Genomic DNA, 25,140 nt, shown 5'->3' with positions numbered 1-25,140 from the left:
TCTTTCATTGTAATGCATGTCAACAAACAACCAAATGAATGATGACAAAGGCACTCTGATTGAAGCCCCCCGAATCATTAGAAGTATCCCTGAGTAATGTTACTTTTTTTATTTACTTGGACGGTCACAAAATGTGCAAGAAACATAGTGTGGTATGTAAATATCATATGAAATGACAGTCTTATAATTTTGTATGATAATTTTAACTTCAGGCAAAATCCCCATTTAGAGAGCCATGGTGTGGCCATGAATGAAAACATTGTCATTTTAGTCTCTCATTCACCTCCCTTGATGGAGAATGGGCAGTGAATAATAAACATTGCACCTCTAGCTGAGGCATGATTGCTTAGAGACTTCTTGTGTGCATAAATGACTTTCTTGGCAAATGAAGACTGAGTATCCCTGTTGTGTTCACTGCATGCCAATGAGAGATTACAAGAAAACCAAAGCGATCTTAAGCAAGCAGTAAAGCATTTTCCAAACCACTGTTTGGAACTAAGTCTCAGATTTAGTTGGTGACCTGTCCTATGAACAGATGGACTGACAATGGAAAACAGAAATTACAAAGACACCTATTAGTCAGACACAAGAGTACAGCTGATTTATAAGGGTGACACTGACTGAAGTAAAAGTGTAGGCCTACTGGAAGATACTACAGCACAGCAAGAGTGTCAATGAAGTCACAATAGCAATACTGTGATATCAATGAGTCTTCTTGCAATGTCATACATTACAGCAGGAGCTAGCTAAGAGAGATGTACTTCCTCTAGGTCAGGGGTGTCAAAGATAAGGCCCAGGGGCCAGATCCAGCCCTGCCAGTAGGTTTCATACGCTGTTTTGGGAAGGAAGGGGAAAATAAAGATATTCATCTAGTTGTCAACTAGGTATCTACTTGTCATGGACTATGTGTAATAAGCAATATCTATGACATGATCAATTAATGAAGATAGAAAGAACAGTGGCAGCACCGCATGATAAACCTATGCCTTGTTTGCTCATGTGGCTGTAGTAAAGGAGTATGTCATCAAACAACAAACCCATGCAGAAAAATGAAAGACCAGAATGATCATGACGGCCCAAGGTCTCATTCTAACAAATCCGGCCCACTGCCTAATATGAGTCTGACAACCCTGCTCTTGTTATTCTTGTGGGTTTTGTAACTTTGCGGACAACTTTTTAAAGCTCTAACACACACAATAAGAAAAGGAAAAACCGGAAAAACATAATAGGGTCGCTTTAAATAACTGCAAGCCTTTCAGTAAAAACAAAGCCAGAGATTTGGTTCCAGGCTTAGGCCTACATCAAAAAGGCACACTAGACTCAAACAGACTATAGTGCGCAGGTAAGATATTCCTTCTTGCTGAGCTCCTCCTCATGTTAGGTCTTACACTTAGGTCTTAGGTCAGAACTTGTTCAAATGTAGGCCTATTATGCGAAGGCCTTGCATAATCTCACTATGAAACATGACATATTCAAATGTGCCTTAAATTACCCCTGAAAACATACCAAAACCAATTAATGTAAATGAAGGGGCCCTTCATTTTACCTTAAAATGCCATTTTATAAGGTGTGAGTATGAAACCCCTTAAACTTTAAGATTACCTTTTAAGGTGTTAGGTCAGGGGTCATTTGCTGTGATTAAGGGGGTAATCAAGGACAATTTAAGTATATCTACATTTTATTTTAATCCAGGGATTCCTTGAAAAGGGGGGGAATTAGGGGAAAATGGAAAAAGTAAATTAAATAGGCTTTTCTCCTTAATCGACCTAAATCTATGCACATTTCTACTTATAGAAGGGTTTTTAGGTCAAAAGTAAGGCACAAATATAGCCTATGCTACCCAAATAGTCTTCAAGCATGGGAGATGTTGGCATCTTACAGTTCGCAGGAATATAATAAAGCTAGTCATACAACGACAAGCAGCTCACTTTTTCCAGATTAGTCGAAGAGCTGTATCGTTTTGGTTGTTTCACTTGCAGTCCTCCAGGCCTAGAAATCTAGACGCACCCTAGCGGTCTGGCTCGTCAGGCTACTCCAGGCAGGTAACAGAATTTCGGCATAACACTTGATCCATCCACAAAGATATAATCGGTGACTCAGAGAGCCAATAAGGACCTTGAATGCTCCATTTCGACCAATAGGATTTTAAGTCCTTATGTGGTAAGCACACCCCTTACTTTGAACGTACAGAGTACCCACATGTCATTGGAGTAGTCTCAGCTGTTCAGGGATTGAGATCTTTGCTGGGAGTTTGTCAATGGGAGACGTGTCCGACTGTTAATACCTCCACAAATACCAGAATGGTAAGTGCAGTTTGCATTTGACATTATTTTTCCTTTGCCTGTGGACGCGTAAATAACAGCATTCGTCTCTATGCCTAAGATAATACTCGTCAACAGCCTTTTTAGACTTAGCTAGCCAGGTGAGTACTCTCAGTAAGCTAGGCTAGTTGGATAACAAGGCTGTTGGCTTCTCTTGAAAGCCCGTCACATGTGTCAAATGAGTTGACATGTTTCAAGTTGACTATTATCTCATGTAAGTTACGACCTAACGCAGTGTCCGTCTCAGTTTCAAAGCACCAAGTTCTGCATAATTCTCCTGCAGCAAGCTAGCATTGTGGGTTGACCTAGCATGCTATACATTTAGCTCTGCTTTCCATGGATTCCTCCTCTTCTTTAGCTAGCAAGCTAGTTAGCCATCCCATTTTAGCCAACTTCCTCTGATGTTGAATGACTGGCGCAGTTGTGGCCCTCAGCATAACTGCCTGAAGACTTTTGAGTTTGGACACGTGTACCTAGACGTTCACGTAATCTACTGCAAATTAGAAATGAATGACAATAGATACACTAGTGGTCTGAAAACAAAATGAGTTGTCAAAAAATATTTGAAACTCCAGTAGCATAGTTTGTCTGTGTCTGTCGTGTCACACTTCGTTTGGTGTGATAAACTCTCTTTCAGGCCCTTATGGGAGTACAGCTGGTAGTCAGCTTGCTGGCTGCCAGCATAATGCAGAGGATGGCTCCGCACTGCTCCTTTGCACGCTGGCTGCTGTGCAATGGCAGGTACTGAAGTCTTGTTAAACTTGTTAGTATTGATGTAGCCACCACTGTAATTCATAGGCTATAAAACAGTCATGCTATTTTGTTGTTTAATTTAATTGGAGTGTAAAGCTGAAGACAACGTTTGTTTTCTGCTTTTAGTCTCTTCCGCTTCAAGCACCCATCTGAAGTAGAGCTTTGTGCCTTGGCTGGGAAGCAGGTGACCAAACCCAACAAGAAAGACAGGTGGGAACTGTCATGGTAGACGTTTGTTTGTTAGTACAGCTGTCTTCAACTGCTACCATCAGATAGGCTACTGACAGATTGTACTGGGCTCTTTCGTAATGTGTTGTTTTCTCATCTGCCTGCAGAAGACAAAATGGCAACAGAGAAAACAAGCCTCTCACAGTGCCGAAGGATATAGATCTCCATCTGGACAGCACTCCCATCAATGTACTTGATGCGTTAGGTAAATTACCAGATGTGTTTGAAAAAAGAGTATACTATCAGGATTGGATCATTATCACAGCATAAACTATCCCCCCCCCCCCCCCACAGTTCTGAGGTTCTTCGTTGAGTACCAATGGCTCATTGATTTTGCCGTCTATGCAACTGGAATTTTTCTTTTCACCGAGGCCTACTACAGTGTGGTTGATGCCAGCAAAGAGGTCAACATTGGTGCCATCTGGTGTGTTTTGACTGTATTTTTCTGCCTGTATCCTTCTACTTGGTTCTGGTTTGCAACTTGATCACTGGTCGCTGTTACTGTTTATAGTAGCACTCAAGCGTTCACAACATACTATATGCTTCAACAATTATGTATTATATTCAACTGCTTGCCCTGTACCAGGGGTCGGCAACCTGCGGCCTCTCTGGAGCCGCATGCGGCTCTTTGATCCCTCTGATGCGGCTCAGCTTTTGAAAATAATTAATGAGTATTTAATTCAAATGTATTTTATTTTAGTTCGTTCATTTTCAAAATGTAATATTGTAGCTCTATCTGAGTAGCCTAATTTATATAACTTTCCACCTCACTTGACTCCATAACCGTAGCCTGCACAATATTGGTAGGCCTACATTCGCGGTTCGTTGCCATGTCAATATCAAACAAAATCACAGATTTCCCTCCATTCCAGTCAACGACACTTTAATTGTTATTGTTGATGTGTGCACTTGCTGTAGGCTAGATAAGGAAAATGTCAAAAAGGAAACGTCAGCGACCACAGCTTGCGAGCGCGAACACAAGCGGGCTGAAATGGGAAAGTTTCCATCCGAAGACTGATTCTGAAAACGCAAAATGAACTGCCCGTTATCGCACACAGCAACGAGTTAGTATTGCTGTGTTAACCCTGTTCCACTTGCATGTGAGATCTTTCTCACATATGAAAAATATAAAGACAAACCTGTGCTCACGTTTAAGGGCAATTCCGCGCAAAACTGTCACATCCATAACGCCAACACAATGCCATGGTAGGCTATTTAGTTGGCGTTATGGATATATGACAGTTTTGCGTGGAGTTGCCCTTAAATGATGACAGCCTCAATTCTTGCATGAAACTTCACCTCACTGAATATGAGCCAGCCAGACTCCAAGGCCATCACCAAATCTAATCTCTGGTAGGCCTAATGTTCAATTTCGCCAATGTCATGTCAACGAAAATTGAGTGTGTTGATACTTTGCATACCAAAGGACACGGGGAAAATAGGGGGTGGTGTTTAGCCTACATGGGAAGCCTAAGGCCTATAGCCTACTTCTGTCATTCCACTTTACATTTCAAGTTACTTGCACATTATTTTTAAAACTAGTAGAAAATGTATTAAAAAATCCTCTGTTGAATGAAAGTAGCTTAACTGTACGTTAAATATCCAAACTTTTTCTTGTAACCGTCTTTATGTGGCTTTTCTGAGATAAAAAAAAAAAAAAAAAAATCGTAAAAGTGGCTCTCCTGGCAAAAAAGGTTGCCGACCCCTGCCCTGTACCAACCACATCTGACTAAGAACATGCTTACATGAGTCACACAGACAAAACACAAAGTTTAGTATCTTGAGAGGCTGTTCTGTGTTCTGCATACACAAGCTCACTCTTTCGTCCAGTTTGTCATCCTTGACCTGAGATCATCAGGAGGACTCTGCACACTCTAATGAGCCACTACTTCAGCGCCGACGCGGACGGAGAGAGCTCCGTGTGTTTGGCCTTTGGCTTCCTGTCCCTGCTGGTAGCCATGTTGGTGCTGGTCGTGAGGGAAGACTACTTGGAGTTCGGCCTGGAACCTGGTATGGACCCTTCCCCTGACATGTTATGCTTTGATTATACTTACCACAATGTGGTGTTGAAAGTCTTTGGTGACACCTGTTTCACTTGTGTAATTTGCATTTTGTTTAGGTTTTAACAGTCTTTTTGACAATCTGGAAGTTTTTGCAAAACAGCAAGGCTATTCCGAGTGGTCGTAAGTACCCCTTTAAAATCTTTAAAGAGGGTTACAGACAAAGTAATGTATTTAAAGTTGCAACTAGCTATATCAAAAAATTTTACATTGTTATATTTTATGTTATTATGTTATGTCAAACTAATATATGTTATTTTTGAAATTGTTTTACCATTAGAGTGCCTGTTACCAAGTTGACTGTGAAGCTGGGCTTGGCTACTGTTTGTGGGTTCATTGGTGCCCTGCTGGCTTTTCCTGGACTTCGTCTGGCCCAGACCCATCTAGATGCCGTGCAGATGAATTCTGACCGTCCCTTCGTAAAGTAAGACCAGAACATCCCCCATGTAGAGGGAGTTAGATGAACATTGTTATATTTGAATGATATAACGTAGTCAGCAATGTTCAGCTAAATCATCAGCTTTGTTTGTTGTCTATGGCCTAGATTTTGAACCAGTGTGCTGTAAAAAATGTTTACATTTCATTTCATGGTCCAAAAAAATTAATCTTGCATCAAAGTTGCATCAAAGAATTGACAATCATACTGCTCTCCTTGAGCGCATGTTTGCGCGGTTAAAAAACACTGGTCTATAGCATATGAATCCATGGCATTATCATGCCGTTGAAGGTTCCAAACTATACATGTCACGCTAGAGTTTATGACTAGTAGTATTGTTGGCTGAAAACAGTATACAAAATGACTGTCATTATAAAATCTATGAAGACCTCTCAAGGTGATGCTATGCATCTTGTCTTGTCCAGAGCCCTCCTACACATCAGCTTCCTCTCCCCTCTGCTGGTGATTGTATTGTGGGTGAAACCAATTGCCAGAGACTTCTTGGCCAATGCTCCAATGGGAAAGACAACAGTAACATTGTAAGCACATAATACACATACACTTATACATAGCCATATTCTACTGCTCTTTATACTTTACACTATACTTTATACTTTATGCTCTTTTTATGCTTTTTTGCACTTCTGGTTAGACGCAAACTGCATTTCGTTGTCTCTGTACTTGTACTCTGCACAGTGACAATAAAGTCGAATCTAATCTTATATAATAAGCTTAACCCTAAAGAAGTTATGTTAAGTAATGTTAGCAACACACATGCTTTTTGGCTTCTCTGTGTCCTCATTTGGTCTTTCTGTTGGTCAGGATCCCCAGCTCCATGTTTAATTCGGTGCGTCTGTGGACAGTGGTGGCATTGTGTGTGCTGCGTCTGTTGGTCACGCGCTACCACCTGCAGGCCTACCTCAACCTGGCCCAGAAGTGGGTGGAGCAGATGAAAAGGGAGGCTGGCCGTATAGCTGCCATTGACATCCAGAGGAAGGTAAGAAGTTTAGGAGGCATCATGCTAGGCTGGGTGAACCCAGCCTGATCTGCCGGCGATTTCTTTTTCGCCCTGCAGCTCAGGCTGGAAACCTGTGCTTCTTTTTCTGCTGCTTTCATTAAAATTTTGCCCGGGCCCAATCACAAGCTGGCTTATCCACCTGGCGCGCTATTGTCAGGTTTAAAATGATGACTATAGCGGGAGAGCCTGGAGCCAGACTAGCATCATGCTACACAGGCATACATATATTTACAGACATACAAAAATACACATACATTTTGGTCAAAATGGTGTTTGCACATGCACACCGAATTCAAACTCTCAGGGCATTCCATTTGCCTGAATAGAACAGCATGTTTGTTTGAAACAACTCCCACTAGAAATTCAGAACACTAAGGTTTTAGGCAAATATAAGTTTCCTCTGATCATACAGAGTTGCATGACTTCACCTTGTAAACAAAGGAAGTAATGAGGTATCATGACTATAGTTTGTTACAAGCACAGCACATGCCTTGATTCTCTGTAAATAAAAGCTTTGTACTGATTTTTTTTTTTATATCTGTTTCTGTCTTTAATACTTTTGTTCACACTATTGTGCTCTAAATTGAAATGAAGGAGTGTGAAAACAAGGTATAAGAACATGACGTGTGGATGTGTTTCTCCTTGTGCTCTCACAGGTTACCCGCATATTCTGCTACTTGACTGTGGTCACGCTACAGTACCTGATCCCTATTCTGCTGATACTCTTCTCAACCCTTGCGTTGAAGACTTTGGGTAAGCCAAGCCTTCATGAGTTTCGAAAGTCAGTTGTAGATAACCATCATGTGTGTGGTAGCTACCATTTCATAGAAACTATAGTGTGTTTATAGACTTGCCCTTGCTTTTATAGCTAGTTGACAACTTGATTGGACAGATAGCTGTATGTACTGAAATAGGCTGAAATCAATTTTCTGTCACATCACTGACAACTGACAGTATAGAGCTCAAAATGAAAAATTGTTTTAAAAAGACAAGCACGCTGCGATAAAGGCGCAATAATTAAGGAAAAAACCTCAGTGTGAAAAGGCCTCTAGACTGCAGTGAGAGGAGAAGTGAAGTGTGGTGTGGAGTTCTCTCAAGAGGCCAAAAAAGCTGTCAGTGGCAAGAGCAGTGTTGATAAAGATGTGAAAATGTGTTGATATATTTATGTTACATAGTCAGTAATATCAGAGAGGCAAATGAGTCAGTGGCTATGTCTCAAACCGCATACTTCAGTACTTCAGCTAGTGTGCACTGAGTGCTTACTTTCATTGTGCCCACTTTTCAATGGTTAGTATTATCCCAATATCTGCACTATATACTTGAACTAAGTATTTGAAGTGTGCAACCAGTATTTTAAGTACATGCCCTCTGCATACTTAGTTAATAGCACTCAGTAGCCCCTTCCCCACTGTTGGGCCAAAGCCGAGTGAATTGCTTGAGAGTCATGTAAGGGTGATTCAGAGCCAAAACCAGATAACTTAAACTTGTGTCAAAGATTGCATTGGATTTGCGTTTCTCATTCTCTGGGTTGAATCCCCAGTCACTAACGCCTGCAAGATCAAATCAGCCTTGCCTCACCACGGCCTGTGGATTTGCAGCTAATGACACCTTCCAGACTCACTAGAGTGAAAAACGCTTTTTCACATGCTTTTCCAGGTGACTTCTCGTGGTGTTCTGCTGAGGAGACCCCAGGCGTGACTCCGGCTCTGGTCCTCCCGACCTCGCCGCCGCCCGTCCCGCTGGAGGACGACGAGGAAGCCGACGACATGGAGGAGGAGGTCCAGGCCACCGTGGCCCAACTGGCCGCAGCCTTCCACGGCATGTGTGCCGTCCTAACGCCGCTCTTCTTCCGCGGCTTCTTCGCCTTCCTCACCTGGTGGGTGGCAGCGTGCCAGGTCATCAGCAGCCTCTTTGGCATCTACTTCCACCAGTATCTGATGCACAACTGAAGGGGTCTCCGTCCTCACTGCCCCCCCTCTTATTGCACTGAGTTCAGATTATAGCCCCCGTGTACCCCGAGCAGCAAGAGTGAAATGACCTTGAAGTGGTGCGTCAAAGTCAAATCAAAAATGGCATGCTGACTGTGGGGCATAGTTAGGCCATTGGCAAGACTGGACCTGATCACAGAGTCTATAACTCACCAACTCCTCAACTATTTTAGCATGACTTCAGTGCCAGAATGTGTCATCTTTGCTCATCCAAGAAACAAATAACGGTGATAGCGATTTTATGACAGTCAGTAGCTAAATCAATAGCTTAACAATGGCAGTTTCACTCTGAGTCCTGTTCTTGCCTACAATCAAAACCATTCAGATTAACATCTGATTACTAATATTTATTCTGACATCTACTCCCATACTTTAATATCACTTAAATGTCTTTATAGATGTTGGGTACCTCTAAATAGTTTTTATTTCCCATAGTTCTTCAACTGTATGTCCAAAACATGCTCAATAGGGAACTACAGTATTCACTGAATACGCTGCTATTCAGATCAAATTTAAGTGCCTGGAAACTCAGGGATTTCGAAGTCAGTGATAGGATTTCATTTTCCAGCACACCAGACCGTGATGAGTTAATCTGAACACTGCTGTGGTACAGTGTTACAAAAGACATGCCAGCCACGTTTGTCACCGAGAGGGCTCAGAGAGGTTTAGGGTCTCTGTCCAGTTTTATTTGATGCCAAGCACTGTAAACGTACAAAAAAAGATGGATTTCATGTCAAGCTTTCATGTTCTGTAGGCCTACAGTACCATAATGAGTTTAAAAGTAATCATTTGTATTTATGTATTTATTACCGAGTGCCACATATAGCTTAACTCTAATCTGTAATTTCCAGCGGTACTGTCTCAATTTAATTTGGTGTTCTGAGCGAGGTTTCATTTGTTTTTGATTTAAGACTGAGAAAAAAAGAGCTGTCAGTTGTGCATCTGTGGGTGGTTTTTAGCAAATCTGCTTTTTTCTTGACTGAAGAGATTGTTTTTTGAATGCTCCATGATAAATCGTGTATTTGGTACATTTTAACGTTGGTTGAGTTTTAATAAAATGCAAAGGTTGATTTTTGAAGTTGCAGCACATTCGGTGTCTTTCTGATTACTTCTTTTTCAAAAAAAGTTAAAATATATAGATTGACTCATTTATCTGCTAGCTTTATTATACTTAAGCATCCTGGGGCTTCTGGAAGCATGCATTTCTAGCCATGTGTAATCCGCCGGTCCCTGACTAACTCAATAGATATTTGAAAAGAGAATGGTTTAATTAGCTGCCAAAAAAACTTGTCCACTGCAGTGAGTGGGTAAGGTAGCACTGGCCCAACAGTAAACCGGTCGAATAGGAGAGACATGGGGGGTGTGGAGCCAGAGGGTCTGACATGATTTATTAGTGATATTATTTCACTTCCACACACCGTCAAGATGGACAATGAGGCAGAGTCGCGGGTCAGATGGTCACTTGTCTGGGCATTTTATTAGCTGGTTGTCTGGGATATGCTTGACTGGAGGCTATTTTTATCAGCTGACTGATGGTTTACTGATGGGGGGGAGACTGGCTGCCTCACATTGCCCAGGGCCCTAGGCCAAGCCAAAAGACTCACATTTACATTCTGGGCATTCCTGTAACTGGGTGAAGAAAGGCACCAGCATAAGCGTTTATGGGCCAATGAAAATTGATAGTTTTTTTCCCTTTTAGTAGACCTAGAAATTTAAAATCAGTATTTTAATCAGCTAAAATTATTTTTAGAGGGTCTGTAGATACTACAACATATTAACTAATATTGTTAAAAGGCTTAATTCCTGATAGGACTGGGCCTACCAATGTAGGCATACAACTAGATGCACTAGACATCTTAAATAACTGTATACCTCTAGATTTTGGTGCTGTGGCAAGCCTGGGAGAGAGCGCGGCGTAATGAAGAAGGTGACATAGTTGACATATATAATCACATCAATTATGTGCATGTGTTTTGGAGGCCTTGTCTGATGCCATCTACGGTGTTCATGGTTGCTGGGACTGGGGGCGGACTATTCAGACGTGGCCTGCAGACTGCCCCGTTCTCTAGGGACGAGCCCAGACGCAACCCCCGCAGCTTTCTTTTCACCGTTGATCGCGGGACAGAGGGGCGTGTCTGTCGGGGGAATAATTTCAGTAATTTCTTGGTCGTGGTTTCGAAGACCAATGTGTGCTTCAAGTTTAAAAATTTGTGCGCCAAAGTTGGCATGCAGGCTATGGAATTAGAAATGTTTATTGCTCGATTACGAAAGCACAAATAAGCAGAGAATGATTTTGATGATGCAGCAGGATAGGCTTAAGCCCAGTACAAGTAGCCTGCAGGCGACATCCACCCGGCCATATGCAACAATATTGTGCAGCATATTACACCTGAATAAATCATTACAATTAGCCTGGTAATTACAGTGCAATTGTAAACGGTACACATTTGTATTTGTGTTGTCAGAAATTAAATCAATGTTGCAAGCCTACAATCAGATAAACAAAACAGAAAATGATCCTGTGATAAACATATGTGTGAAAAACACATTCTTGTATGAAAAAGGAACATTTTATTAGGGCAAAAGTGTCTGTTTGACATGGTAAAACTGTATTACAATGAATACACATAAATTCTTAAACACGTCCCGAGGCAATCCCATGTAATCAGAACCCCTGTTTTCCCTTCACATGTTACATACATCGACTTATGGTGACCCCTAGCGGACAATACAGTGAATCAATCAATTCAAGGTAAATTGGAGAATTTTCAGTTTCATTTTGCGTGAAACAGTCTTATTACATCCCCTCCATTCCGAACACGGAAAAGTAAATTATGGGTTGCAAACAGACCGGATGGATTACAATGTGAAAACAAGGAAGAACGTGTGAAAAAGGGAAAACATAACGATACGTCTCTGCACCATTTACTAGATGACCAGACTGAAAGCAAAACACTGCAGCCTAGGCTAAAACAAAACCTTAAAATCAAAACTTTAAAGTGCATGCAAGCATCATAGCAGGTTTCAAATAGGCATATGCTGTCCAAAATAGCTTGAAGGCGAGGAACTGTATTCATCCCTACCGCTAGAGGGTGTTGTCCACCATCGACATGTTTGTCTAACATATACATCTCTCCCTCCAGGTTACATTTCCCGCATTGATAACAACTTGCATCAGACACAAATTTAACACAAAACAAAAAGCTGTACTTATGCTTATATCCTAAAGACATACCTTTGGTCTTCTTTCAAATTCAGGAATTTGTATTTCATTATTTAGGCAAGAGTATAAAACATTTAGAAAAAGAAGACAAAATATACTATGCTCATTCTCGATTAAACCATTTCAGAATATGGAAAATCCCTGAGAAAGACACTGATATTCATTAAATTATTATCTTTTTTTCACACAGAAATACATTTGTTGCCTTTTCACCATCTGAGCACATTGTTTTGGCAGGCATTGTTGCACACCACTGATGGTCATTGAGAGCAAAATATATATTTAAACAAACAAACAAACAAAAAAAACAATTGTGAGACCTATACATGAAACATATACCTTCATCTTTGCGCTCTGAGTTGTATTGGAAATATTGATCACTGTGTTTACTGCACACTGCTCACATGGGAACACTGTTATGGAGCTCTGTAGGTCCCTCTGTAGGTCCCTCCCTCAGTGGCATCAACCCCTCGCAGGGCTCATTACCCAGTATTCCACACAACACACCTTCGAAAAAAATACCACTGAAAAGCCCATGTCTGTCGTCAAGAGCTTGCAGAATAATTGCTGTGGTGTAAGCCTGCCCATACCACTACCAGCCCCATTAACCCAACCCACTGTGTAGACAGATATGTGTGGCTGCTGTGGGGAGGTAGCTGGGATACCTGCCCTCTGTTATCTTTGCCACCCACCATTGCTCTCTATCTGCCTCAGAGGAGGGTCCCCTTTCTCCTCTGATAGGCTCCTAGCCACGAGGTGTGGCGACGGGTAGGTGCCGCCATCCCGGCCCATGGCGGAGTGGCTCTCGTGGGGAGGGTGGCCGCTGATTGGTGAACAGGGCCCCATGTGGTGTGGCGTGGGTGTGGTCGGAGAGCTGATATGCTCGGGGGAGGCGCGCTCCGACTTGATGCTGAGGTTGAGCGAGGAGGTCGAGGGAGACGGGGGTGTGGAGGTTTGGGAGTACCCTCCCACGGATATGCTGGAGTGGGCAAGAGTGCAGAGAGAGGGCATCAATTACCATCCTAAGCCATGGAGATGACAACTAAAGCATATAGTGTGTGAAAGGACAATTAAAATGAATTATTACAATTATGATAAGAATACATATAATTAAATCTACCATATTTAGCACTGAAGTGACTTACTCAACTCATTAGAACAGTAATGTGGGTGGGTAACCCTTGCTAGTAGAAAACAGGGTAGTAAACTCGATCATGATGACAAGCAAAATATTTTTGGCATAAACAGTTTTGGTCTTTTCAATGTTAAGTGTCTAAGTAGGTTTGTATGATCAAAATCTAATGGTTAAACTACTTAAAAGAGTGTGTAGGAAGGCAAAGAAAATGGCACAAAAACAAACTTCAGGTCCACTATCAAATTCATGAAGAGAGCTCCATATAACTATGAAATATGCAAAGCTAGCTAATATTTCTTCTCTAACATCATCAGTAGAAATATTTTCAGTTGTCAGTTGTCAAGAAATTAACAAATCCACCTTCACAATTAGCACCTGAACCTCTCTCAACTAATAAGGTCCTTTAAAATCATTTTTAAAGGGTAAAGAATGAACATATCTTCTCAATCACAAATAACTCATTTGAACCCATCTGAAACCACAGCTACAAAGATAGGATAAATCAACTTAATGTCTTTATGAATTTAGCTTGATAGACTAAAAAAAAAAACACTACAATCTTCCACATGTTGCTTGAACACTCTGCCTACCAACCTTTTCAAATCTGTTTTTTCAAAATTCAAGATGTGCTTGAAATTGTAGATATATCATTGCAGTCTGCCACATTTCCTAAGTCTCTGAAAATAGCTGTCGTAAAAACCCCTACTCAAAACTTGGGTGTCAAAACTACAAGCCCATCTCCCATCTACCATTTATTTTATTCTATTTATTGCCATCTTTAATCAACTATCCGCCCTCTTAACAAAAAAACAGTTGGTTTGATTAATGTTGATTACAGTCAGCTTTCCATGCGTCAACCACAGCAGGTTTTAAAGGTTTTAAATGCTTCAATACAAATGCAGGCAAAACATAATAGTGTTATTCGACCTTAGTGCAGCATTTGACACCTTTGAGTGTTGATTACAACATATTACTACATAGACTAGAACACTGGGTTGAAAAGGAGGTTCTTTATTGCCAGTGGCCACTGTACCTCAACACCAATGTCTTCAACCTGTGGTGTCCCCCAGGAAACAATCTTAGGGCCACTATTATTCAACCTTTATATGCTCCCGTTTGGACAAATCTATACGGTCCCCTTTAATCTCTTTGTCAATGCATTGACACAACTGGATTTTCTTCAGCGGAACAAGGAAAAAATGGAAGCAATAATTCTATTTGGTAAGGAGGAAAGACTTACAGTTAAAGACACTCCAGTGGTCTAATGCACCCCTGAAACTTTCTCTCTGTTCTTCAGAAAGTACATACTCAGAGGATTTTCATGAAAATGCTATTTCGCTCATGATGTCTTGTAAAACATCTGACAGACATGTTAAAGGTGCAGTCAGAGATTTCACAGGAAGTTTTGTTTGTGCTTTTGTTTATGTTTAAATGTATTAGCAGACGCTTTTGTGCAAAAAAAACAACAACTTTATATTTTAACCAAGGACCAAATTAAACACGCCAGAGAGGTAGCTCACCCCTACCTTCAGTATTCTCAGAGAAATTCCACGCAGGGTTTTGTTTTTGTTTGGGGGACAGGCTGCCCCACTCTGTTTGTTTCCAGTTTCCGGAGCCTGGACTGCCTACAGAGACCGTTTTATTTTATAGTGTACTCACAGAATGGCAGCTAGTGGTCGTGAGGAGATGATTGATGAATGTGACAAAAATTTTTGTAAAATCATTGACTTGCACCTTTAGAGGAATTATCCGGAGTAAAATGCACTTTAGATCATTTTACGGATGATTGGGAGTACATACGTTGAGTTGACATCAAAATCATGTCATTCGGATGTGTTTTGAGAAAGTTTGATTTTACCGTTTTTAGTCAAAACTCGTTAGCCTGGAAGTGACCAGGGCATGTCATTTCGCCGCTACAAAACGCTATTTTTATACCTCTTCTACAGTTCCAAACAACATTAAACTTACGTGGTAGTGAGTAGAGGGTCCCTAAAGCCAAACCGAAGTATCCCGAGGTCTTTATGTGGTTGGATAGAGAGTCCAGAATGAATTTCATCAAGCCAGTACCTTTCCGGAAATGTTGCTGCTGCAGCTGCCATCTTTAGGGGAAAGTCCGTAGGAGTCGATTGCCGAGTGTGGAGTAACACGCTCTGGAAATTCACAATTTCGTCGCCATTTAAAAAAAAAAAAAAAAAACATCTTTCGAAATTGAAATGAAGTTGTATGCAACAGCAAACCCTAGCTTACTAACAGGTTGGAATTTTGAAATGTCACGTGACGTGATGTCTTGCGTGAGGTAGCCTCCTGTTGACGGCAATCGACTCCTACGGACTTTCCCCTAAAGATGGCAGCTGCAGCAGCAACATTTCCGGAAAGGTACTGGCTTGATGAAATTCATTATGGACTCTCTATCCAACCACATAAAGACCTCGGGATACTTTGGTTTAGCTTTAGGGACCCTCTACTCACTACCACGTAAGTGTTATGTTGTTTGGAACTGTAGAAGAGGCATAAAAATAGCGTTTTGTAGCGGTGAAATGACATGCCCGGGTCAGTTCCAGGCTAACGAGTTTTGACTAAAAACGGTAAAATCGTTTTTTCAAAATTTTTCAAAACACATCCGAATGACATGATTTTGATGTCAACTCAACGTATGTACTCCTAATCATCCGTAAATTGATCTAAAGTGCATTTTACTCCGGATAATTCCTTTAACAAGGTTAAAAAATGTGATTTGAATGTGCAAAATGTTGGTGTCTTAATCAGTTTGTAATCACCTCACAAACATTGCCAAACTAAAAGGTATTATGTCAAAACATGATTTTAAAAAATCTCTTGCTCTTATCTCCATGGGGTGATTACGGCAATGGGATTTTCACAGGCCTTCCTAAAAAGACCATCAAACAGCTTCAAATGACAGAAAATGCAGCAGCTGGAGCTCTTACAAACATGAAAAGAATGGACGATATACTCCAATAATTAAATTATGCACTGGCTTCCAGTAAGTTACAGAACTGACTTTAAAGCACAGCTGCTTGTTTGTAAATCACTAAATAGTATGGGTCCAAACTACCTGACATGTTTCAGCAATACACAATTTCCAGACCTCTCAGATCACAGGGGTAATATTTGTTGGTAAAATCTGCTGTCAGATCTAAACTGTTGCCTGTTTCAAATGTAGACTTATGACCAAACTGTTCAAATGCATTTACTTTTCATCAGATATGTTTTATGACTTTTAATTGATTGTGTACTTTAAAACTATTCTTATTTGTCCTTTTATGGTTTTATTTACTATTATTAGCTATTCTTTGATTATGTTTATGTAAAGCACATTGAATTGCCTCAGTGTTTGAAATAAACTTGTCTTGCCTTGCCTTGCCTTGCCTATAATGTCTTAAAGAAAATAATTTAGGCCACAAGATATAGTCTGGAAGAGTCTGTCTTACCCTTGGCTAATATGAGGCAGGTGAGATTCGTGCTGTTGCATCTGCTGCCAGGGGCCCATGGATCCACGCTCTCTACTCGCAGAGGGAGGGAAACCTGGGCGCGTGTACTCTAGGACAGACAAAGACAGTCTTGTTTGACTTTATTTTACCCTTACACTAACATTTATTCAGTCATTCATGTTATTACCTTCACTATACCTTTAGCCATGTATGCATTTTTTTTATCCAGAGTAAGTGACTTTATCACTAGTCACTACTATCAACATGCCAAAGGCCCTGCACCCGCAATGCCAACTAGTTTTGCCATAAGGGACAACATTAGTGTAAGGAAATTATTATTATCATTGACAGACAGGGTTCAGTTCCTGTGTGTGTTTGGGTGCACACTTTACTTGAACTCTCTGTTCTTAAATCTCAGCACAACAATTTCTGCTTACACAAATGGTTATACAATGATAATAATAATTTCCTTACAATTAGTCACTGGTATGTATTTAATACTGGGTTCTATTCATGGAATTATAAATAAGATATTCTCAGAAACACTCAATAATGAATTATACATTCACGGGAATGGGCACTGATGAGACATCAACACAAAATCAACCATCCAGAGAGTTACATAAGAAGAACAGGGGGGTATTCCAAGTACGTGGTTTACTGACAAACCTGGGTTAGTTAACTCAGAGTAGGTGGTAAACCTCCTAATAGAAGAGCTGTATGGCTTCATTCTCCTAACAAAACAATACCATAGGGCTCTTGTTGTAGGAGGTTTACCACTTACTCTGAGTTAACTTACCCAGGTTTATCACTAAACCACATACTTGGAATACCCCCCAGAGACATTGAAGAATCTTCTCTAGCAGTGTTTTTGCGGGGTATGTAAGTGATGATGACTGGAGAGTAGAGGCTCACCAGGGGGTCCATATCCGGCCAGGCCATGGCCAAGCAGCCCTGCCTTTCCCATGGACACCATGTGATTGCCAGGCTGCATGCTGTGATAGACCACTCTCTGGAGGGGTAAGAAGATCTGTGTATTACTTCATAACATCAACAATGCACCAGCAACAATGGGCACCAGTAACTTCCAATGGCATGTTTAGAAAAGTATTAGTAGTATAATAGCATTTTCTACATCACTGGTTACAGTCATTTCAATGTAGTAACTTGATCATTAATGATGAACATTTTGTAAAGCACCTTCACCTGATCACACAAGAGTTTCTGTATCAATGAAGAAAGTCCTCATGTGTGAGTAGAGGAAGTTTCTGATATAGCTTGTATTATTAGGGATCGCCACTGTAGAGGCTCTGAGGTAGTTGCAGCAGTGGTGTGTGTGTATGTGTTTGCATGTTTGCGTGCATGTGTGAGAGAGTAAGTGTGTGAATGGTATCATCAGCACGCTTCTAATTTGGTGTATTAGAAGCACTGGCTGTAGTGGTCGTCAAGACAATTATATCAACAGGCAGTGCTACTGCTGGTGGAGGAATCTAAAAACGCGGTTTTCTCTGCGTCTCTCACATTGGTCAGGTTGGAGCGCGCCCCAGGTGGGGCCTCCATGCGTCGACTGTCCCCGCCGAGGTTCAGCGGAGGCGACGACTTCATCTCCAGGGCCCTGCTCATGTTGCCATGGGAGAACATCGAGTAGCCAATACCTTCAGAGAAGCACACATGGGAAGTGAAAAACAAGATGTGGCCGAAATTCTGTTTCACTCACTCCCTCATTCACTCGCTAGCTCTCTGCCATGTGCACTCTCGCTCATTTAAAAGAGAAGTGTTTTTTAACTGATCTGTTGCAGCAGTATCTGTTCACCACAGCTGGCTTTAGTGATGCCTCAGATAAGATTGATTCTTATTGCACTTTAATGTGTAGCATGTACAATTGCTAGTACAGGATGATTGTAGAGCTATTACAGGATACATTCAATATTATTAGTTTTTAATCATTTAGCAGAAAATATAATAGATTTTGAAAAAAAAACTACATTTCTACATTTTTGTACTTTTGCTTTGTTTGTTTTTGTTTGTTTTGTCTAGACTGAAAGGCTTTTGTAACATGGATGTGCTGTATGCTTAAAACATTTTAAGCAGCAGTCTTGCCGGTGTAACCACACGATGAGCTAAATTGAATATTGCGCTGGGATTCCCATGCAAGACAACTTATAGCTGCGTGATGTGAAGTGTGAGGCGGACAAGTTGTCCAGCAGGTGTGATGTTCAGCGCAGAAACCACAAATCAGCCTTGGCTGGCTGTTTCACACCGCCTAGAAGAGCTGTGGAGGAGTGGCGGGGGGGCCTGTTTCACACCCTGAGACTTCCTGTGAGCGAGCACCCAACTGAGCAGGCTCAAGCCATTGCATGCTGGCTTTCTATTAGTATAATTCAAAGAGTGCGGTGGTCAGTCATTACATTTGTATGCTGTTTAGCTGTGTTGCACAAAGGCTGGTTTTATCTGTGGCTAACGGTAAGCTCAGTAGCAGACTCTTAATGTGGGTGCAAGGATTTTTTTTTATGTATGCAACATAATGTAATTACGTAAAGTGAATACATTACGTAAAGTGCAATGTAGTATGCAGTTCAAACATGTCATTGTTCTTTCAGATCTACAAATAAAGTATACAAGCAGGAAGAAAATGATTGTTTCTACAATCTTCCAAGGACTTCACAAGCGTGGTGGAGCAGTCAATCAATGACAATCGATTGACCGTTAGGAGTCTGTGTCACTTTGGATAAAGCCATCTGCTTAATATCAGTCAACTTTATGGGTATGGGTCCTTGAAAAGAGAGGATCCGGATGGCCTCTCACCTGAGTGTGGTGTGATGAAACCCGGATGGGTTGCCGGACCAGCAGGACTGGTGGTGCCAGATCTGTGGCCGAGAGGCTTAAAGGCCGGGGCCCGGTGCGGTCCTAAGCCTGAGTTGGAGACGTTGGGGTACCCATTCTCACAGCCGGAGTTCATCAGTGCCTGGGCCTCGGCTGGGAGGAGGGAGGGGGCCTGTGCAGGCACAAAGACTGGTCAAAAAAGCCACTGAAGCATGTTAAGAAGAAACAAAAATTGGTACAGGTTTAAACAGCAAATTCATTAGACACCAGACAATACAAAAAACTGCGACAATAAAACACAACATCTGATAAAATAGTTGACAACCATATAACTACATTCTACATATCTACATTCAGAGACTCAAATATCAGCATTTCCATATCAATTTCATCTTTGCTCTCATTTCAACGGTATTGTTCTGTTTGGGCATGAAACCCATGACCCTTGCTGTTGCCCCAACTGTGCTCTATGCGTCTTTAAGTGGCACTCACGTAAAAGCGCTGGCGTGCCAGTGAGAGGTCCATACCCTCGCTGAGCTGGTACTTCTCCCCTCCCACCTGCATGCTGTCCTCGTTGTCCACCTCGGCTCCGTCCAGTCCTAGGCCTTTCCTGCGCAGCGTCTGCAGCAGCATAGAGACATAATTCTAAATATTCTCCACTAAATCCATATTCATGTGGAATAGCATTTGACATTATGCAGAGTTCAGAGGATGTGCTTAAGAAAAATGCATAGTGCCTAAAAAAAAGAGTCCTATTATTAGGATGCATTCAGTAGTCAAAGTAATAAGCACTTTATGACAGTCAGAGTCAGACTGAGCCTCCCACCGGGACACAGTTGTCTGCTGTCCTTGGTTATCAGACAGATTATACTGTATCTATCTTATGCATAGAACCACACACTCCACATACTCCTACAGACAGAGCCCAGAACATTGACATGTCTGTTTGACAAGAGACCTTGACAAGCCACAAACAGAATGCAAATAGCAAACATACTGTATGTCACAGGTGGTCCCACTGACTGTGTAATAGTCAGTACATATTTAGTAGTACATATGCAATGGAGAGGTTTGGTTGGTCAATGGAGAGGTTAAGAGCATTTTAATAATTGTGTGCTTTTACAAAAAAAAAAGGCACACAATGAAAAGGAACTGTCTGTGGCATTGTACCTCCAAGATGTCTGTGTTGGTCCTGCTCTCATGAGGCTCACTGTACTCAGTGTATTTGAGAAGGACCTTGTCCATGTCCGTGCTGGCGTACTGGAACAGGCGATTCGTGCTATTGAAGATGATGAGGGCGATCTCGCAGTCGCACAGCACGCTCAGCTCATACGCCTTTTTCATCAAACCAAACTTGCGTTTGGTGAACGTCACCTAAGAAACCACATCAACTCGCACTTAGAACACTGAGGCAGAGCTGAGACAGCGTTGAGATGGGCTGATAAGCATACTGTCTATGCGCGGCTTTACTGACAAAGGAAGAACAATGAATTAAGAGTTTGTTTGAACAATTTATTTCAGTTTGTCTTTGGGTGTTATGCACTTCATAATTCCCCAAAAAAGAAACAATTAAATAAATGGCAGTTTGATTCTTGTACATGTCCATGTTGTTATTATTAATAATAGGACAAATGTTTACTCACTTAAGGGATACATTCTTTTAAACTTGCTAGTGAACTTGCTTATATAAATTCAACTTGAAAGGCAAAAAAATGTGGTGTGACAAAAAAAATGACACATGTTAAATATGTAAATTACCTGCCGGTTTCGTTGATCCATAATACGTGAGATCTGTATTTTCTTTCTCCCCATTGCTTTGTTTTTCTGAATATATGCTACCTGTGTAAATACAGTAACTTAAATGTATTTCTTCATCAAATTAGACATTGCTGGCATTGATAAATGTTCTGCTTAAAACATATGACAATAGAATTGCATGAATTAATGCATTTCATCTTTTTTTTCAACTGTGGATCCATTTACTGTGTATTTTTTTATGTTGTCTTTGGATCCCTGATCACCCCACTCCCCAGGCCTATAATAGAGGGGTATGTATTTTTAACCTGAAGAGGCTGTTGAGTTCTTTTGTTAGTCCTTGCTCCGGCTAACACCCACTCAGTCTCCGCTATCCCAGGCCTAATTTTCTTTTCCCGGAAGTTATAGTTAAAAATATGCCATCTCCATTTAAAGGTAGAATACTGTAAGCAATGTTGTGACAACCGTGCACAAAAAAAAGAAAAGAACATAACATGTTCCAATACACCCCCTTTTCTCTCATGAGCTGAATGTACACAAACAATTGGGCAGAAGGGGCAATCCCCCCCCCCCCTACTGTGCAGACAACCTATATATAATCTATAACTATATCTATATGATTTATAACTGAGCTATAAATTAAAGCATCCTATCTGAATATTGCAATTCTGTCAATATCACCTATGTAGGCAAAAGTGTTATTTTAATGTATTGGTACAGTTAATATAATTTCATTAGGTCTAGATATTCTAGTGAATATTTGAGTCAATCTTTTCCATCAAACAAAAATTACTCCAGTATAAGGTGCCTAAAGAGAAGTAGAATTAGTGTCTAAGGTATTATGACGTTTTAATAGAATAACACACTGTTAACACCACAAGCAAACTCTGTGTCCTGGGTGACTGCTCTGCTGATGTGAGACCCAAGAGGATTGTTTCACCACTACTATTTCTCTTATACTGGACATGTATGACCTCTGCTATAAATAGGATCAAACCCGCATGGCGAGCGGATATGGTGCCTGTGTTCCCACGACCCCGAAAGTGCCCGCCATAGCCAAGGCCGTCTTGGCACATAGAGTCAGGAGACTGCGAGGAATCCACCTCTTTTGACTAGTATTGCCTTATAAAGTATATTCTGATCTGGGCTTTGGTTGCGTCACTGTTCAGGTGATGGTATCAGTGTGGGACAGTTGCTGACAAGCCAAATAATGTGCAAATTAACTCTGGTGGACACAAGGTTTACCTGCAGGACAGACGAATGACCAGTCTGACCACCCCAAACCCCAACACACTCACACACGCACACGCACGCACACACGCACGCACGCACGCACGCACGCACGCACGCACACACAGGTTTTTTGCTCACTTCAACTTTTTGACTACACAAAAAAGTCCATTTCAAAGTTATTTGCATGTAGAGCAACAGCATTCAGGCTTCTGATGACCTAATAGTTTCAGGTCAAATGTAGCGGAGGCATTTAACAGGCTACATGGTACGTAGGGAATTGAGGAAATGGTGGAACTTTTTAAAAGCAGATGCAGCATTTGCCATCTTTCAAAGATAAATGAATGATTGAATGTGCTAGACCAGCACTTCATGCTCCCCACTATATCCTACAGTAGGATATTTAAGGAACTGAAGATAGCTAGTACACGTCTGCATCACGCAATACAGTCAGCACTGCATGTCTCCCTTTTGACTCGGCATGTGCCACAGGTCTTGTCCCTTAGAGAGACAGTGACTTCCTCTGATGCCCTCCCAGAGGCCGGGCCGGTGGAAAAGAGTTCACAAACAGAGCGGGCCAGCCACCCCAAGCCCACTCTCCCTAGCGCACAGGCAAGCACTCTCCTGGGAGCGGAGGAGTCTTAATTGCCCAGGGCCTGGCAGGGACAACTCTGACAACAAACAGTTTCATCATACAGTCTAAGGTGTTACCATAAACTGAAGGAAAGTATACAATACAACTGAAGAAAAATGTTTCCATGTAATATTAGGATTGCATCTTGTAGTATGTAGTAGGTGTATGTGTACCTGCTCTTGACTTTGACACTGTACTGTTAAACTATTACACCAATATGCCTATGTCACAAAGAAACATTTTGATTGATATAATCATCAACACAGATTATTTAACTGCCTCGAGGTCAAAATTTCAACAACTCACTGGATAAATCAGCCTTTGATTGCACTATTTAAGATCTGTGTCATATACAGTAGGCTATATTTTTCATCGTAAAATATTACCCAATCATCAAGGATATGGAAATGTTTTCTAATTAATTACTGAGGCACTCTCACGGAAGATACTTTGTAATGCTGCATCGACATGGGAAACCAGGTTTCAGAAGATCGACAAAAATAGAAAGCAGGGTGTTGTTATTTGCATACTAATGTCCACAACCTCAAAACTGAGTCAAACTTGCCAAAGATCTCACAGAATGACTTGTATTTCTCTGAACACTTTACAAAAAAGGTTAATGTGCACATAGACCTGCCTAAGAGTTGTCATGAGATGATTACATATTAGAATTTCAGAGATAAAATATACCAACTTGAGCTGGATGTTTTGACAACTGCCTACTAACAGGTAATAACAGAAATAATCTATGATGGAAAAAATCATGTTCACTTGTTCTAAAAAAAACCTGAAAGAGATTGATATAATGTTAAGCTGTATGGTTAAAAGCATATTTTGTCTGGCAAAATCATATTGTTCTTGTTAAGTTTACTTTATTATTATTATTATTATTATTATTATTATTATTATTAATAATAATAATAATACTATTATTATTGCTATTATTATTATTATTATTATTATTAGTGGGCTTAATCAAGCACACAGCATGGCGAAGCCAACATATTTCTTTGCTCGCATAAAATAAACAGATTATTTCACTGCCTTGAGGACAACATTTCAACAACTTATTGGGTATATCAGCCTTTGATTGCACTATTTAAGATACGCTGTGGCATATACAACAGGCTGTATTCAATAATAGCAATAATAGTGATATAACTGGGTTGAGGAAATGCTTTTGAGTGCATCTAATGTTATAGCCAAGAATTCTCTACAACACATAGCTCAGTTAATTGCAGAGATGAGGTATTTTTTCATGATCTTATGCTAATAGGCTGTATAAAACATACTAACAAATACCTTCTTATTGAGAACTGTCACCCCCAGGTAAATATTCTAATTACACATAGCATACATATCTACTTAATGCCATGTTAAATTACTAATGTTGCTGTAATATTGATAGCCTTAATTGTTTATGACAATACTGTTCCCACATAACAGCAACTATGTGGCCAACTTGGCAAGATTCTGGTAGCTGGGGGAAACTGTCCAGAATTGACACCATAAATTATATTATTTATACAGTTCTCCATGCGTCTCCATGTTCCACCACTTCTGACTACTGCATTTTGCTAGCTCACCTGTCACTGGTTGCCTATCTCCAACCAGCTGTAGTCTAAAAATAGCCCACATCCATCGCTTTGACTCGTAAAGCTACTCCGTCAAAACCGCCCAATGAACCAAGCTTTTACCTTTACATGAAGAATTTGAAGGTGTTACCTGGAGGTTTGTTCAGAGTGAGCTGGTTTGGAGTTGTCTCTTCGATCTGATACTGAAGCTCGACTTTGTGTTCATTCTCCAGATGCGCATGCTGTACCATCCGTCTATTTGTAAACGAAAAAGAAACGCCCACACTGCTGTGCCATTGGTTTAGCGCTCTATACGGGTCTGTTTCGTTATGGCCATTGGTTTCACGCTACCACAGGAAGCTGCTCTCTTTGGTGACACTGGGTTTGCGCTCATACTAAAGGAGGCCGCTTTCTGCCTATTTTGAACAAGCGTCTCATAAACGTGTTTGCCAGTGAATGAAGGCTGTCTAGAACTTTAAATAGCTTTTCGTCAGGAGTCAGTGACTAGGCCTA

At 41.0% G+C, this 25,140-nt stretch overlaps 2 protein-coding genes across 2 annotated transcripts; one reads left to right on the top strand and one right to left on the bottom strand.

Moving 5' to 3' along the window:
• Positions 1 to 2,017: 2,017 nt before the first annotated feature.
• tmem161a (transmembrane protein 161A) lies at positions 2,018 to 9,891 on the top strand. Its single transcript, XM_076278779.1, has 12 exons — positions 2,018 to 2,303; positions 2,959 to 3,062; positions 3,201 to 3,284; positions 3,410 to 3,507; positions 3,597 to 3,753; positions 5,161 to 5,312; positions 5,422 to 5,485; positions 5,643 to 5,786; positions 6,224 to 6,337; positions 6,621 to 6,795; positions 7,473 to 7,569; positions 8,473 to 9,891. Exons 1-12 carry the CDS (start codon positions 2,301 to 2,303, stop codon positions 8,763 to 8,765), a joined length of 1,485 nt encoding a protein of 494 aa, XP_076134894.1. The 5' UTR covers positions 2,018 to 2,300; the 3' UTR covers positions 8,766 to 9,891.
• A 1,497-nt stretch (positions 9,892 to 11,388) lies between these two features.
• Positions 11,389 to 25,090, bottom strand: mef2b (myocyte enhancer factor 2b). The gene is made up of 9 exons (XM_076278772.1): positions 24,779 to 25,090; positions 21,193 to 21,273; positions 20,605 to 20,808; positions 19,927 to 20,055; positions 19,417 to 19,606; positions 18,133 to 18,266; positions 17,527 to 17,623; positions 16,612 to 16,720; positions 11,389 to 13,006 (listed from the first exon to the last, which is right to left on the bottom strand). Exons 2-9 carry the CDS (start codon positions 21,244 to 21,246, stop codon positions 12,703 to 12,705), a joined length of 1,221 nt encoding a protein of 406 aa, XP_076134887.1. The 5' UTR covers positions 21,247 to 21,273; positions 24,779 to 25,090; the 3' UTR covers positions 11,389 to 12,702.
• Positions 25,091 to 25,140: the final 50 nt, after the last annotated feature.

This window comes from Alosa pseudoharengus, unplaced genomic scaffold, assembly GCF_046254945.1.
Source record: "Alosa pseudoharengus isolate Yale_2024_CS ecotype anadromous, Long Island Sound unplaced genomic scaffold, YU_APseudo_1.1 YU_APseudo_1.1_scf_11, whole genome shotgun sequence".
NCBI lineage: Eukaryota > Metazoa > Chordata > Actinopteri > Clupeiformes > Clupeidae > Alosa > Alosa pseudoharengus.
Note: the sequence above shows the minus strand (reverse complement) of the source record. Positions and strands in the feature narration are given on the sequence as shown.

What these genes read in the sequence shown, in the direction of transcription:
- tmem161a (XM_076278779.1), top strand. An exon ending in CAAGGCTATTCCGAGTGGTC is followed by an intron (nt 5,486 to 5,642) that starts GTAAGTACCCCT and finishes TTTTACCATTAG; the next exon opens with AGTGCCTGTTACCAAGTTGA. An exon ending in CCATTGACATCCAGAGGAAG is followed by an intron (nt 6,796 to 7,472) that starts GTAAGAAGTTTA and finishes GTGCTCTCACAG; the next exon opens with GTTACCCGCATATTCTGCTA.
- mef2b (XM_076278772.1), bottom strand. Translation starts at nt 21,246, where the DNA reads ATGGGGAGAAAGAAAATACAGATCTCACGTATTATGGATCAACGAAAC. An exon ending in TGGATCAACGAAACCGGCAG is followed by an intron (nt 20,809 to 21,192) that starts GTAATTTACATA and finishes GTGGTTTCTTAG; the next exon opens with GTGACGTTCACCAAACGCAA. An exon ending in TTTCATCACACCACACTCAG is followed by an intron (nt 18,267 to 19,416) that starts GTGAGAGGCCAT and finishes GCTTCTCTGAAG; the next exon opens with GTATTGGCTACTCGATGTTC.